The 16,582-nt window shown below is 29.8% G+C and overlaps 1 protein-coding gene across 1 annotated transcript; it reads right to left on the reverse strand.

Moving 5' to 3' along the window:
* Nucleotides 1-2,397: 2,397 nt before the first annotated feature.
* On the reverse strand, nucleotides 2,398-3,693 carry LOC120126367 (ethylene-responsive transcription factor 3-like). The gene is made up of 2 exons (XM_039144580.1): nucleotides 3,479-3,693; nucleotides 2,398-3,339 (listed from the first exon to the last, which is right to left on the reverse strand). The coding sequence occupies exon 2, from the start codon at nucleotides 3,286-3,288 to the stop codon at nucleotides 2,605-2,607; it is 684 nt and encodes a 227-aa protein (XP_039000511.1). The 5' UTR covers nucleotides 3,289-3,339; nucleotides 3,479-3,693; the 3' UTR covers nucleotides 2,398-2,604.
* Nucleotides 3,694-16,582: the final 12,889 nt, after the last annotated feature.

Consider the following 16,582-nt stretch of genomic DNA (forward strand, 5'->3'; position numbering starts at 1 on the left):
TATTTGGAACCATCGCCATGCAAACTTTTTCGATCATCCAAGGCAGACGATAACTTATTCCATGTAGCTTTCCATAAATACGAGCCCCACGGAAATAGGTTCCACGCATTTAGGTCTTCTACCAATTTGATTAGATCATTTGGAATAGGTTGTCTGGCCTCTCTGCCTAAAAAGCCGGCATGCAAAGAATTAGAAGGCATACTCGGACAACGTCGACGTCATCCATCCGAGTAAAACCATCTTTATTATTCAAAAATCTTGTCAGGTCTTCTACGTGTAGACTCGGCCTCTCCAGCTCAGGAAAAACCCGGGATAGCCATGATGGGCGGGTAATGTGTCTAGTGTACCGACCTACATCATCGTGTCCGAAGCGTAGACCGGTGATTAAGCAAAACTCCTCCCGCCCAAAACACGTATACGCCGGTGGAAAATCAAACCATATCTCTTCATCACGACGTTGTATAGTCTCTGGTAGATCTCTAGTCATGGTTTGAAGAAACAGGTGTGTCAACATCGCATCTCCATCGGGATGTTGTACTTTCAGCCATGGCCCGAAGCATGTATCCTCAAACATTTTTCTTTGTGCAGGTGAAAGCTTCGACGCAATTGTTTTGGCCAGGCTGACTTTATTTCTCAAGGTCAATTGAGCCGAATAAAAGTTCTACAAAAACAATAAACATACTAAATTAGATATACCAAAAACTACACTGTGAAGATATACCAAAAACAATAATAAACATAAATAGTAGTAGTTTATTCTTCAAACTTAAATATGCAACACTGTGAATTTCGTATTTGTCTTTGTTTTTTGGTTGAAGTAATGCAATTCATTCAAGTTTCAATTTGCAGAAGAAGAATAGTTTCTGAAAATGAAAATCGCAACACGAAAATGACTATCGCAACGAAAGAATCGCAACGCGAAACTAAAATCGCGTTGCGATTTGCATTTCGCGTTGCGATTCTTGGTTGATTTAATAAGCAATCTAAGTGAAATGGTTAATCTATTATTGAAATTACCAGTAAACCTATCATCAATTTCAATATGAAAAACCTAATAATAATGCAAAAATTTCAAAAAGAAAATAATTAAAAAAACTAACCCTCGTTGGTTGATTTGGTTGATTTTCCATTTCTGATTGTTAGGGTGGCTCTGAGAGATTTAGATAGACGGATTTCGCCGGAGATAGGGACGGATTTCGTCGGAGATGGGTGAGAGAGTGAGAGATGGAGATGGGACTGAGTTGCGATTTTAGGTTTTAGGTTATGAGTTGCGATTACGGGATATACTGTGGACAGTTCAGTGTTCCAATATATTTTATATTCATGTTTGGAATTTAAAAATAAAATACTTGGCCAGGATACTAATGGCGCTTTGAAAATCGCATTGCGATTATGTATTATCGCGTTGCGAAAGTAAGTATCTCGTTGCGATTTTTTATTATCGCATTGCGATAGTCAGTATCGCATTGCGATTTTCTCAATTCGCGTTGCGATTTACTTATTCGCATTGCGAATTTCCCAATTCGCGTTGCGATTTACTTATTCGCATTGTAAATTAGGAAAATCGCAACGATACTGTAGACCATCGCAACGCGATTTTCAACTATCGCATTGCGAAAATGCAACGCGTCTTTGCGATAATGGAGATCGCGTTGCGAATTAGCGATCGCATTGCGATTTTGTTGGTCATTTTGGCAAATCCGGAAAAAGTTGGTTAAAATCGTATATTATATGGGATTTTTGGTCACTGAGGTTATTTTCTCTAAATTTTTTATAAAAGATCAAATAACTCAACTTGAATTTCTTAAATAAAAATTCTAAATCAAATTCAAGTTAATAAATACAACTCATCAACAAATTTCGCACCCTGAAATTTTAAAATTTCACATCCCTACAATTTTTAGTATAATTTCTTACATTCGCACCCCAAACAAATTCATACATTCGTCCCTGCCTGTATCAAGGTCTTTTAGGGCTTTGTTCAAGTTTATCAAGCTTTACATAATGCTATTATGTTAATCAAAACTTCTTGTTCAAAGCCATAAACAAGATTAATGAATGCATCAACCACCAACGAAAGGTCAAATTATTGGAAATGCAAAATCAAAAACAACTAAAATGAGAAGCATATGTCCATATAGGAAGCATCCCTGAAACATCCCGACCCTGAAATTAGGCCATTATCAGTCAAAACCACGAAGAAGAAAAATATTAAAATCAATAAACACGCCCACCAATTGGAAAATTCCATCAAGCAATCATCTTCTTCTTCTTCATCCTTTTGTCGGATATGATGAATCGATGACCATCATTTGATAAAAATCCAAGGGATCAAATTTCATACAAATGGTTAAATAATCCCAGAAATGAGACGTAATAAACATCACAAACCCTAACTAAACCTCATCGTAATCATAATCGTATTAGATTACCATCATTTGATAAAAATCCAAGGGATCAAATTTCATACTCATAGGGATTAAGACCATTTCATCTTAACCATGACTCATATTTTTCCTCTTTTTTTCTTAGAAAAAGCTAAAAATCTTAAAAAAGAAAATAGATTCAATGATTGACCATCTTCGTCTTCGCCGATCACCGTCATCAAAGAGAGAGAGCAGTACAGTGGAGATCATCGCCTTCATCCAGAGGCGGAAAATTGAGATCAAAAGGCAAAGTTTTCCTACACGAAGACGACGCGATATCTCCGTCGTCGACAACCGAGGACGATGAATCGCAACCGCTATGGCAATCCTCCGGCACTACCTGCGGCATCCTCGGACGGTACTTTTTAGACGAAACCAACGCGAAATTCGTCGATTTCTGTTGCGGTGGTTGGGCTGGTCGGGGTCCGCTAAACGACTCGACCGTGCTGCTCATGCTACTCCTCGTCGGTCTCTGTGGATTCACTCCGTGCTCGTGAAAATCGCCCATCGTGTATAACCGGTGTTGGTCGACGAACCCATCGGTGTGGTGGTGATGGTTCGTTTCGAAAGGAAAAGCCGGGAGATTTGAAGAATCTAAGGGGAAATTTGTTTTAGCTTTGGGTCCACGAAGTGACCTCGCCGCCGCATCGTAAGCCCGAGCAGCATCCTCGGCCGAGTCGAAGGTCCCTAACCACACCCTGGTCTTCTTGCAAGGGTCTCGAATCTCCGCCGCAAATCTGCCCCATTGTCTTTTTCTAACACCTCTGTATCTCGGTTCTTTAATAGATCCGCTAGGTTGCAGTGCCGGTTTCGTGGCTACGGCGTTTGCTGCTGCTGCGGCTGCACCTCTATCTCTCCTCATCGGAAAATATATTATTTGTAAAAAAAATGGACTTTCAGATTCACCCAAATCCTTCAAAAGGGTCAATCCAAAATTAGATTTAAAACTCAAAAAGATTGAAATAATATTAATAATATTTAAAACAATCCAGAGGGATTCATGGAAAGATTACAGATTTAACTAAAAAAATACATCGACCAAATCAACCCACCTAAAACCAACCTATTTATCAATCTAAAAACAGAAACCAGGAGAGATTGAAGATAAAATGAGAGAAAACAAAGTGAAGAGGAATAAGGAAGGAAGATGAAAATGGGAAGAAAAGGGAAAATGAAAGGGAAAGCTAAACAGAGGAAGAAGAAGAAGATGAAGAAGCAGATTGGTAGGCTAAGAACTGGATGGCACCAGAAGAGAGGCCTCCTCTCTTTTCTATTTTTTTTTTTAGCTCAAATGGTTTCCTTCTCTTCTCGATTTCAATTACCCTCTACTGGCCCCACATGCCTACTCGCTTTCTTTTTACTTTTAAGGTTTAATTGTAGTACTAGTCCTTATACTATTCTTAAATTTAATATTTAACCTTCTATTTTAATTTGACAAACAATATTAAATTGTTTATCTAAATTATAACATCGCTGGACAATAATATCACGATAAAGTGATTACAAAGTAGTATATGTTCTTAAGTCTGTAAACGAATTAAACGAATACGAACAAGGGTATATTTTATGTTCGTTCATTTAATTTTAACCGAATAAATAAAAGAACAAAAACATAAACGAACAAAAAAAAAATTGTTCGTGTTTATTCGTTAAAGAATGTAGTTTGTTTGTGTTCGTTCATTTAAATGATAAACGAATACAAATGAACGGTCATAAATGAACGGATATAAACGAACATAAACCAAAACAAAAATAATCACATAAAATTCATTAGTATAAGTTGTAATTGCATAATTAATTTGTTTTTAATTGTTTTGGGATTTTTTTTATTTGTATTTAAAATTAATTAAATTTTAAAATATTAATGGGTATTAATTAAAATATATTAGATCTTATATTTTAAATGAGTCTGGAGAGATTTGACTAAACATAAATGAATAAACATAAACAAACGAACCATTTGTTCGTGTTTGTTAATTTAATTAAACGATCACAAAATTTTATTCATGTTCGTTCGTTTAATAATTAAACGAACATAAAACAAACTTTTCGCCGAATGGTTCGCTAAACATTCAATTAGTTTACATGCCTATTTGTTCTAAATACTCCCAACTATTTGACAATGAACGTTCAATCACCTTATTGCAACCACTGTTGCTCGAACCTATGATTCCTAAGAACAATAACATTTCTTTTAACTACTTAAGTAAGTTAATTTGTCTCGTGTTAAAAGTATTCTTACGTTTTTATTAATATATACATTTATTATTATTTGAATATGTAAAGTAGTCCTCAAAAAATATAATATGTAAAGTATATTTTCACTTTTTTTTATTTTTGATCAAATATAGATAAAAGAATTATATCACGCATAAAGAGAAGAATATAGTATAACAAATTTTATGTCACTCGGTTAACCTTTTACTTTTAAAATATATTTAAAATTAAAAGTAAAAATACTAAATCTCCGAAATTTATAACAGTAGGACAAAAACTATAATATTCCTTCGGTGCTACATTTAAATAATTATAAGAATTCGGTAAATGGTCAAGTCCTAAATGGTCACTTAAATTTTACGGTATTTTTATTTCTGTCACTCAAAATAAATCCTTTCAATTCTGATCACTGTCATTAGAAAAAAAAATTACTATTACTTTTGGCAATCCAAGTGTTAAATCTCTAACGATATTAATGGTAAAGTATCCAGTTGGTCATCCAATTTTTAGGACGCCTTTATTTTTATATCATTATAACGTTTAAACCATGGCAGAACATTAATTTTGGCCATTAAGAGACAAGTCTCACAACATGTTTATTTTAAAAATTTTATTTAAAATTAAATTTATATATATATATATATAGAAAACAAAACTTTGGATTGCGATTTTCATTCTAGGATTCGTGGGGTATAAAACGTTGATTTGTCATCAATCGGTCACAATTTTATGAGGATTTTGTTCACCGAGGGGAGGGGAGGTCGTACAAAACTTCTTCGACAACAAAAGGCGATGGTCGATGTGGGTTTAGGGTTTGAAATGAAGATTTTTAAAGTTTTGGATTTATTTTAAATTTTTGTGTTTTCTTTTTAATATATATATATATATAATTTATTTTTTTTAATTTTAAATAAAAAATTTAAAATTATTAGATTATGACTTGTGTCACTTAACAGAAAAATTAACGATGTTAGCAGTCCAAACACTTAAATGAATAATAGAATAAAACGTTAAACCCTAAATTAAAATAAAATAAACGTTAAGACATTAAATTAAAACGGATGATGTCGTGTGTTAACCTTATGTATATTTAAGCCTTAAATAAATAATCTTATAGATAAAATGACAGGAGAGTCCTTTCTCTTTTAATCATTTTGTCCGCAGGTAAAGTTTTCCTCCCTATCCTTTTTATAGACTGGTCTCCATCAATCTTTTTGCTTTGGGCAGGTTTCCTTTTCTTTTAATAAATAATTTTATAAGTCAAAAAATGAATAAATAATTATGATATTGCCATTCTTCTCCATACGTACCACATATACACTTAACAACATTTTTTCTCAAAATAAATTTAATATCGAAATATATTATATTACTTAAGTTTCAGGTAATATTAAGGTCTAATCTAAAATCCAATTTTATAAAAAAACATTTAAAATAGAATTTAATATTTAATATCAATTAAATTCGAAATAATATATTTTTATAAGAATTTTAGATATTCTTCAAAAGGTAGGTTAATTAATAAGCATAGATTAATTTATTTCAGCAATTAAAGAAATTTTTATTATTCTTAAATATTATAAGTTCGAATACTAATAATTACAGTATAACAATCCTAGATATTTATTGGCCCGGGCATAATATTATTGGTACAAGTATAATTACCGTCCGTAATGGGCATGATTAGTGGCACTGTCCACCTGTCCCAATATCCATCATATGGTTTATTAAACATCTTAGCTAAAGTTTGTGATCTTCTTCTTCTTTAAATTTTTTATTTATGATAATTGGGGTATTTAAGGCCAATATTCATCCAGAATATTTTTCCCCTAATTACAGACGCTAGAAATCTCAAAAATTAAATTCGAAGAAGATATTAGATTTTATAAATTTTAAATTACTATAATAAAATAACAATAATACAATTGTACAAGGATTCGATTAAAAATTTGACCAAAACTTTAAAAATACAGTTGATGACAATCAAGCAGTGTTCTTAGCTTTTAAGTATTCTTATTTATGTCCTTAACCACATAGGAATCCTATGAAAGATAATACGAATAGATTTAAAGTAAGTTGGGGGTAAAAATGGGAATTTTATGTCAAGAAGAAAAAATATTTCATTTCCTATAACCAAATTACTATCATAATGAAATTAAAATTATAAGTAGTTGGTTTATTAAGACGATACACTAAATTTCTTAAATATGATCTGAAGTTTAATCAATAACTTTTGTAAATGGAGTAAGTTGTACTTTAGGGAGGGTCAGACGATTTTCCCCAAAAGTCACACTGATCAACTTTATTTACCTAACATATATATTTTCATATTTATTTATCGATCTAACCTCTTTTGCAAGTTGATCTGGCATCACGTGAGGTAAGGCGCGGCTCATCCACCCGCCCAGTGAAAAGTGTAAAAAACCGGGTTTTAGTTTTGTAAATATTTTTACAATTATGCATAATATGTAATTAAGTTATATTAGGATGATATTTTTGTAAAAACATCAACTTTATTTATTTATTTTTTGTGTGTGAAAAAAAATCTACATTAAAATCTTTAAATATTATTTTACAAATTATTTTATAACTCGATAAATTTTCATTTTTGCATGAAATTACACAATACGTATAATCTAGTATAAGAAAACTTTGAGGGTAAAGGGCTATTTGTTTGCCTTTTAATAGAATCATTCAGCGTTGAATGTTGAACCGTTCAGCGTTGAATGTTGAATCGTTCAGCATTCAGCGCGTTTGTTTCGTATCTCTGAATGATTCAGTGCTGATTGATTCAACAAAACAGTGCTGAATAATTCAACATTTGAATCATTCAGCGCTTAATCATTCTGAAGTAAACAAACAACCCCTACGTATTTTAAAATATGAATAATTTTATAAAAGTTTTATAACTAGTATTTCTTTTATGTAATTAAAAGTTTATTTTAGTATTTTAATATTTTTAAACAATTAATTTTAAAAGTCAATAAACATTATTAAATATTGTTAAAAATTAATATCACACAAAAAAAAAGTTTACGTTTTTATACAAACATCACCCTAACAGAAATTAATTACATATTAGATATTATTTTAAAAATATTTACAAAATTAACACTCAATTTTTTACACGTTTCACATGGCGCGGGACATGGGCCACGCCTTGTGTCACATGGCATAAGGCAAAGTGAATGTTCGTGTCTTTCTGCAATAGGTGTTAAATCGATAAATAAAGATAAAATGATGTTTGATAAGTAAATAAAATTGATCAGGGTGATTTTTGGAAAAAATCGTGGAGGGTCACCCCTACTAGGCATTTACAAACTCATCTAAAATTGCCGATGAGTGGATCATATAATGATGGTTAAAAAAATTATAAATATAAATATAGTGGATCATATAATGATGCTTTTTATTAAGTAGAGTTGTTCATCAATTAAAAAAATGTTGGTTACCCATTAATTAATATTTGAAAGTGTGTGAATTCAAATACGTTTTTATATATATTATCGTTTAATTTAAGGATTAAAGTTGTGATAAGAATCGATGTCTCCATTTAGCGTAACAAGCAAAATATAACGTCGAAGAGCGTTGGCACAAGTGGTTAGGATTAATGAATTTGAGATTATAAGATTAAATTTGAATCCTATCACTATCAATCTTTATTGGTAATTATAAATTTCTATATAAATCATAATTGAATCTTACATATACTTTAACTCTAGACTGAAGAATATACCCTTTACCTAAACTTTTTCTGACAAAAAATAAAATAAAATACAAAGCAAATTATTTTTCTTTACAAAATTATTAAGTCATTAACATAACGATAATAATTTTTATTGTTAAATTATTGAAACATGATAATAATTTTTTATTTTTCTATTTAAAAAAATATATATTATCAATTCTTTCGATTATTGTTTCCAAATGTTACTAACCGGTGAAATATCATCCAAATATTCAATATTCTAATGTTTGTGATTTTCTAATGTATTTACATGTAAAATTAATTTTGATATATTTTTAAAAATATTATTTTACATCAATATTATTTAATAATCGCAAATAATTTTAAAAAATCATACAAACATCAATATATCAATGGCTATGGAGCCCATTCAATTAACCACGTCAGCTAGCTGTATTGTTCCATATTAAAAGCCGTGTACTCTAAAGAACAAAAACAGAGGGTAAATTCATTCCCCCCCCCCCCTTTTCTTTACCCACATAAGCAAAATTTAGGCATTATTATATTAAAAAACTCCCATAAATTAATTTTTTTAGCTTACCTTCTTAATAGATTTGTTAAAAAATAATTTTAAATTGTCTACGTAAGATTATCTTGTGTCCTCGCATTTTATAGGGTGTAAAATTCATTAACTTTTTAGATAAAATTATTTAATTTTAGATAAAATTAATAATAAATGCATAAAATTTACTTTTCGTAAAACTCAAGGTCTTGCTTCACTTTTTTATAATGATTGAGATTATCTTACGTGTACAGTTTAGAAGGAATTTTACTAATAAATCTACTAAGAGAGTTATTTTCAAGAAAAATAATTATTGGAGGTTTTTAATATAATAACGCCACAATTTAACTCCTCAATTTCTTCTTTTTATAAAAACACCCCCATTAATTTAGTTTGCACAACTATAATTACATTTTAAGGGTGCGTTTATTATGGTTACATTGAACTCATCAAATGATTTATGAAGTGTATCAATAATTTTATATTTTTCAGGAAATTAATTATTTTTTATATCAATAGTTATTTTTAAGATTTGAAATTAACTGTATTCGAATTTAAACTTTTTATTAAAATATAATATCTTATTATAATCAATATTTTATTAATAATAAAATTTAAACTGTGTTATCACTTATCACTCAGTTATCAGCATTAAAATCGAAAGGAGTAATAAGAAAACCATGAGGTATAAAAAAGATGACTCTTATTTTCAATTTTCTTTTTCTTTTTCTTTTTCTTGAGGTTAACCGACAGCCACCGGTTGCGGGGGAGTCTTAGCCGGTCGATGGGACAGACAAGAATGCAGGAACTATGGGCCGTCCTTCTGATCCGTCTCGTAACTCGAGAGCATGCTAACCGACAGCTGTGTTTTCCTTTTAGACGCGTCAAACCATGGCAAGCTGACACGTGTACTCACAAGTTTTATTTAAATACATATTTCGATTGGACAGCTTTTCTGCTTCCTCTTTTTCCTATGATTAGTATTAGGCCGTTTTTGAACCGAGGAATGTGATATTCCTACATTCACTCGTTTGATTGGTCGGAAATAATATTTTCGGTAATATTTTATTATTAATAATAGATTTATTAGATATATTACCGGGAGTATCATTATCTCATTTTTCTTAGGTATTGTAGTATTACTAACGTTTTGAAATAAAATATCCTTAAATTTTTTTCTCTAAAAAATATCATTCTTCTGTCATTAAATAATAAAAATTCTACGAAAATTAAATTACAAATTTATCTTTAAACTATTTTAGATTTACAAAAAAATCTATAATTAAAATTTTATATGAAGTTTAGGGGTTAAAATAAAATTTTACCCTTTCATTAAACCTTTTTTATATATTTAATTTTGTAAAAAAATTATATAAATTTTATGAATTTAAATTTTTTAAAGAAAATATATAAATATTTCCAAATTGTAATATTATACAAATATATAATAAGGACAATTTAGTTAAATATACATTCCAATAATCTTTTATTCCTTTAACCAAACACGGTAATCTTACATTCCTGCTAAACCAACCAAACACAAAATACAACATTCCTAGTAATCTTATCCACTGGTAATCTTTTATTTCCATTGGTAATCTTATATTCCGTGAACCAAACGCACCCTTAAGATAAACTACATGTTTAGTATCTAAATTATCACTTAGAGGAAATGTTAAAGATTTACGTACTAAAATGAAACAAAAAGAAAACGCCTGATATTGAAATGAAACAAAAAGTAAATTTTAGGTATGATTTTAAAAAAATTGAAATTTTAGATACTAAAATAGAATAAAATTAATACTTTATGTACTAAACATGTAATTTACCCTTAATATTAAAACCCTGTTTTGCCCTTTCAATGTTGTGCTGTTTTATTTTTATTTTAAATAAATATTGTTTAATTATAATTTTAAAAATAAATTATTTCTTGGAATTGTGGAAAGTAAAGGGCGGGTTGGTTGGGTGGGTGGGTGGGTGGGTGCGTAGGTGAGGTAAGTGGGGCCCAAATTTATGGATGGGGGGTGTGGGTAGTCCGGTAAGAGTCAGGATAAGCTTACTTGTTGACCAGTAATGCTATGCCATGTCACCATCGTTTCAGCATCCTCTTATCCTATTTATTTATAACAATTTTTTAAACTCATGTTTTTATGAAAAAATAACAAATCAATTGATACTACAAATTATTAAAAATTATAAAATAATTATTTAATTATTAATATTTTTTAAACTCATCATTATTTTATTAAAAAATTTATGATCATCTGAGTTTGATGTTAACATCTTTATTAACATAAGATACAAAATTATCTCATAATTATTTAAGTTGGATTTTTGTGAATCGAGGTAATGTTTAAATTATGTCATTGAATTAGTGCTTATATCATAAAAAAGTATCTCATAATTATTGACATCGTGAAAATATAATTTTATTATATCACAATAAGCTGATTAACATCAATTCATAAAGTTGTTAGCTTTTAACGGAAAATGACGAGTTTTGAATTTATGAATGATCGAAGACCATTTTATAACGTTAATAATCGAGAGAATAAACAAAATAATATCTTGTAGTTGAATGTTATTTTGTAAATTTTAATTAAGAGACTTAACAAAATAATATTCTATGATCGGGATTATTTGTATACTTTAACCTAATTTTTTCTCAAACAAAATGGAATAACTGTTTTATATTAAAGCATAAAATTTATCCATTAAAATTTGTGCTAAAGGTCTGTTTGTTTGGATGTAATTGGTTTTCCGGAAAATGAATTACTGAAATTTGAACTACTAGAATTTGAATTACATTTCTGGAAAACGTTTTCCGAAAAATGTTTTTCGTAAAATGAATTACATTTTTTTGAAAAACATCTGTAAAACATTTTGATGTTTGAAAGATGTTATTTAAACATTTTCCCATTAGTGAAGAGTTTTTAAAAATATTTATTACAAATATTAAATACAATAAATAATATTATTTATCATAAAACTTATTTATTATTAAAAATAATTTATTTATTATTAAATAGTATTTTTATAATTTTATTAATAAAAATATTAATTTTTGTATATTTTAGTGAAATAATATATTATAAATTATATTAATTATTATTAAAGTATAGTATTATATTATATTTTAAAAATATTAATTAGTATATTTTAAATATCTTTATTAAAATATTTTAAATATATAAATATATTATTCATTATAAATATATAAAATTATATTATATATTATTAAATAAAAATATAATATCTTATATTATTATAATATAATTGATTATTTTATATAATATTAAAAATATAATATTATATTATTATAAATATTAATAAATAAATAAATAATATTTTGATGAAAATGATATTAAAATATTTTATTAATATTAAATTCATAAAATAAAATTATTTTGAGTATTTATTATTTGAAGTGAAAAGTTTAGAAAATGACTTACGGAAAAGGAATCTGTAAGTCATTTTTCAAAAAACATAAAGGAAATTTTGTTACTAGGAAAATGAATTACGTTCCGGAAAACCAATTACGTGAAGCAAACACGGAAATTCAAGGAAAACTAATTACGGCAAACAAACAGACCCTAACTATTTATTATTAATTGCAGAGTAAATATTTAACTACTTCCATATCAATGCTTTCAATTATTTTTAAACTCTTAATTAGGGGTGAATCAATTGAAGTAAAAAAATTTGAGATATTTAAGTTGATGAGTTATATTTTATAATTAAAATTTTATTTTGTCGTAACTGTTTTTTCGCCCGGGTGGGGAAAGACCGTTACCGACGGGTTTTCTCTTTGAAAATCGTTTCGAAAGGTGAGGAGTCGCCACCAATCATTTAAGGTGAGATTGGAACACCATAAAAACCGAGTGATTTTAATAAAATATTTTTATTTTAATAAATACTGAGTTTTTGAGGTCTGCGAAAATCCAGAAATCAGGTTCGGGAGTCGTTACGCGTGGGGAAGGTTAGCACCCCCACAAGCGCCCAAAAATTGGTACCTAGTTGATTACCCTATATTTAAAATCGGAAATTTTGAGTTCGATCTTTATTTAATTTAAAAATCATTAAGGATGCAGAGTTTGAAAAGGGTATTCGTTTATTGAGACCGATAGCATTCACCCCCGAGCGTAAATGCGGGAGATCAGCTATTTTGTCTAATAACCGAACATTGCCTCATTTTTAGAAAATATGATGTGGTTTTAAAAAAAAAGATGTCGACTTATTTGGGAAATTACCAGTAGTCACCCCCTGAGCACGATCGCGGAGGATATACTATAATTCCTTAATAAGTGAATAGTGGCTTAGATTTGTAAAAACAACGCAATCAAATAAAATTTTATTTGTCCTAATTAACTAAAAGTAAATCAAGGCCTTTTTCTAACTTAAAATGTCAAATTATGAAAATTAAGGAACATAGGGGCTCAAATCTAAATGTAAGTTCTAGTATTAATACTTAATGTTATATATTAAAATATATTAAATATTCACGTATTAGAAAGTTTCTCTTAATAATTTTAAAATGATCGAATATTACCCTTAGTCAATTTATTTCAATTCGAGTCAAGCAATTCTTATGAGGATACCATGCGAGATTAATTAAGACTAAAATGAACTAAAATGCAAACAACATGCAAAAATTAAAATAGAACCTACACCGATATGCACCCAAATTACATATTTACATACATAGCATGCATAAAAATAACATACAAAATATTTAATATAGTATATTACGCTTAGTAAGCAAGGATTAACAATATATCATATAGGTATAAATTGAAAATTCATAATAGTAATATAAGAAACTTTCTATATTTTCATATCTATTATAAATATATATTATCAACTAGGATAAAAAAATAATTATATTACATCTAGAAAATTCAAAATACACATACATATATGTGTGTATATATATATATATTACAAGATATTTATAATATAATAAGTAACATATCAAAATAAGGTAACTATACTACAATATATACATAATATATAGCATATAAAATTTATGATATAAAAATTTTAAACATTTACGGCAGTAATGTAATCAAATTAAGAATCAAGTAATATGAACACAATAAAGAATATTCTCACCAAATGCTTAAATTCAATAATTAAGCACGGTAATGAAAGCTAATAAAAAGGAAAAGCCTTGGTCAAAAAGTGGTAAAACATTATCTATAACTAAAATTAAGGAAAATTAAAATGTTCATGAATATTATCAAATACAATAATTTACCAAAATGCAAATAAACCAAAAGGAAAGCAAGTAAAAAATATGCATTTAAACAAAATTAAAATCAACCGAAAATAAAAGGGCAAGTAAAAATATATTAAAGGAAATAACACGGAATTGAGATAAGATAATAAAAAATATGGGGACTAAAATGGAAGCATTCAGAATCACATGTCAAAATTAAAATAAACAAAAGTAAATGGCTCACGTTGACTATAACGAGCACGCGAAAAAATAGAGGACAAAAGTTAAAAGCATAACAGTTTAATCAAGGACTATATATAAAAAGTCCAAGAACAAAGACTTTTCTTGAGCTATTTACCCATACACCCATAAGGATGAAACACTAACTCCTAAAAACTACGTAGTTTTGGGGATCCCATATATCTATATATATATACTATTATAACACTAAACCTAATTCCCCATTCTTTCTATAATATGCGGCAGCCTCTCCTTCTTCCCCATTTCAATTTTTTTTTTGTTTCTTTATTTCCATGTAAATCCAACCGGTGGCCATGAACAACCATGGCCACCACCCTATGCTACCCCAACGAGGGTTCGTTCTCCTTCGAAACAATCAAAATATCGACCCTAAAACTTTATTTTCTCTAAATCAAACTTTTAAACCTTCCAAACCCCTCCAAACCGCAACCTAATAATAAAGAATGTATCTCGAACGCTCCGACGAAGCTTGGTCGTTGGTGAGAGCCTTAAATCCGAGATGAGTTTTTTTTTTCTTAATTTTTTCTATCGTTTTTTGAATATTTTTTTATTTATTTTCTTTAGAAATTTACAGTAAAAATATAAACAAATAAAACTACAAAAATACCTTTAACTTTGATCTTTTATTGCTTTGTTTTCTCTTCTTAAAAATACAGAAAAACTGAACCCCCGATTGCTTCTGTGTTGGTGATTTTTTCCCTGTTACATATATAAGCCTCTGAGAAAATGAAAATTCCCCCAAACTATTTTTCTTCTGACCAAGCCCCCTGCTGTTCTTTCTATCGAAAAATCGAGAGCCCTCCCCTTCTGTTCGAATGGGTTCCATGCTTTTATGGTTACTGTGTAGTGTATTTTCCACTGATTGTCGAGTAATGGAGGATTAGGTTCTTTATTTTTTATTATTTTAGTGGGTGGCTGAATTGGTGCTGATTTGGTGCTAATTTGCAGATGAGTGGAGGTTGCATTAGCACATTGGTGGTATTTGGCGTGGAGGAAAGCATGGGTACATGGTGGGAATAATAAAAGATGATATTTAATTAGGGGTGGTGGAGATAATGCTTGTAGTGGAGCATGGTGGAAAAATGAGGTGTCTACAGCTGCCCCTCTTTGCTCATTCTTGTGTCAACAAGAATAGGGCAAAGACGAAGAGACAATGCATTTTTCGCCTGGTCAACTTCATGGTTTGAAATATGATAAGGAATATGTTCCGCTACCACTCAGGAAATATCAGATCTGGGGATGTCGATCCATTCCACTGTTCTTCAGGGAAGATTGAATCAGGGTAGACTTGTTCCGCAGTCTTCTGAAGGGAATATCAAATCTTGATGAATAGATCCATTCCGCTGTCACTCAGGGAAAATTGAATCGTGGTAGGCATGAGATGACTTGAATCGAGTCGGGTCTTGAGCTCCAATTGGGTCGGGTTATAACTAATTCTTCTTGTAGTTCGGGCCCAATTTAGCTTGGATTTGTAAAGCCTACAATAAATAAAAATAAACAATATTAATAATATTAATAATATAATAATATTATATCCCGAACAAAACGGGTATCTACAGCTACCCTTTTTTGCTCATTCTTGTGTTAACAAGAATAGGGTAAAGACGAAAAATACAACTAGTTTTTGTCCAGTTCTCTTTTTTTTTTTGGAAACTTAAAAGAGTTCGGATCGTCTAAGGGTTGACACGACTCCTACGTGATGAGGAGATCTGGTCGAGAGATGACACGGTTCCTATGTGATGAGGACGGCATGCCACCTTTAGGGATGATAACACGGTTCCTACGTGATGAAGACGACTGGTTATCTAAGGTTGACACGGCTCCTACGTGATGAAGAGATCTGGTCAGGGGATAACACGGTTCCTATATGATGGATGACAGACCATCTTAGGGATACTGGTTCCAAGAGAAACCGACTCACAAATGATGCTTCAAGAGAAACTGTCTCAAAAGAGATAAAATTTGTTTCAAGGGAAACTGTCTCATGAGAGACAAAATTTGTTTCAAGAAAAATGTCTCAAGAGAGACGAAATTTGTTTCAAGAGAAACTGTCTCAAGAGAGACAAAACTTTGTTTCGTGGATGGCTCCTTCGTCTTGAAGTCGAGCCTTGAATTGGATATCATTCGTTGTGAAGTTGAAATCCAATGAACGTAGCTGATGGGTACGATTCCCTTCGTCGTGAAGTTGAACCTTGAATTGAATATCATTC

This window comes from Hibiscus syriacus, unplaced genomic scaffold (genome assembly GCF_006381635.1).
Source record: "Hibiscus syriacus cultivar Baekdansim isolate YM2019G1 unplaced genomic scaffold, ASM638163v2 tig00110458_pilon, whole genome shotgun sequence".
In the NCBI taxonomy this organism is placed as follows: Eukaryota; Viridiplantae; Streptophyta; class Magnoliopsida; order Malvales; family Malvaceae; genus Hibiscus; species Hibiscus syriacus.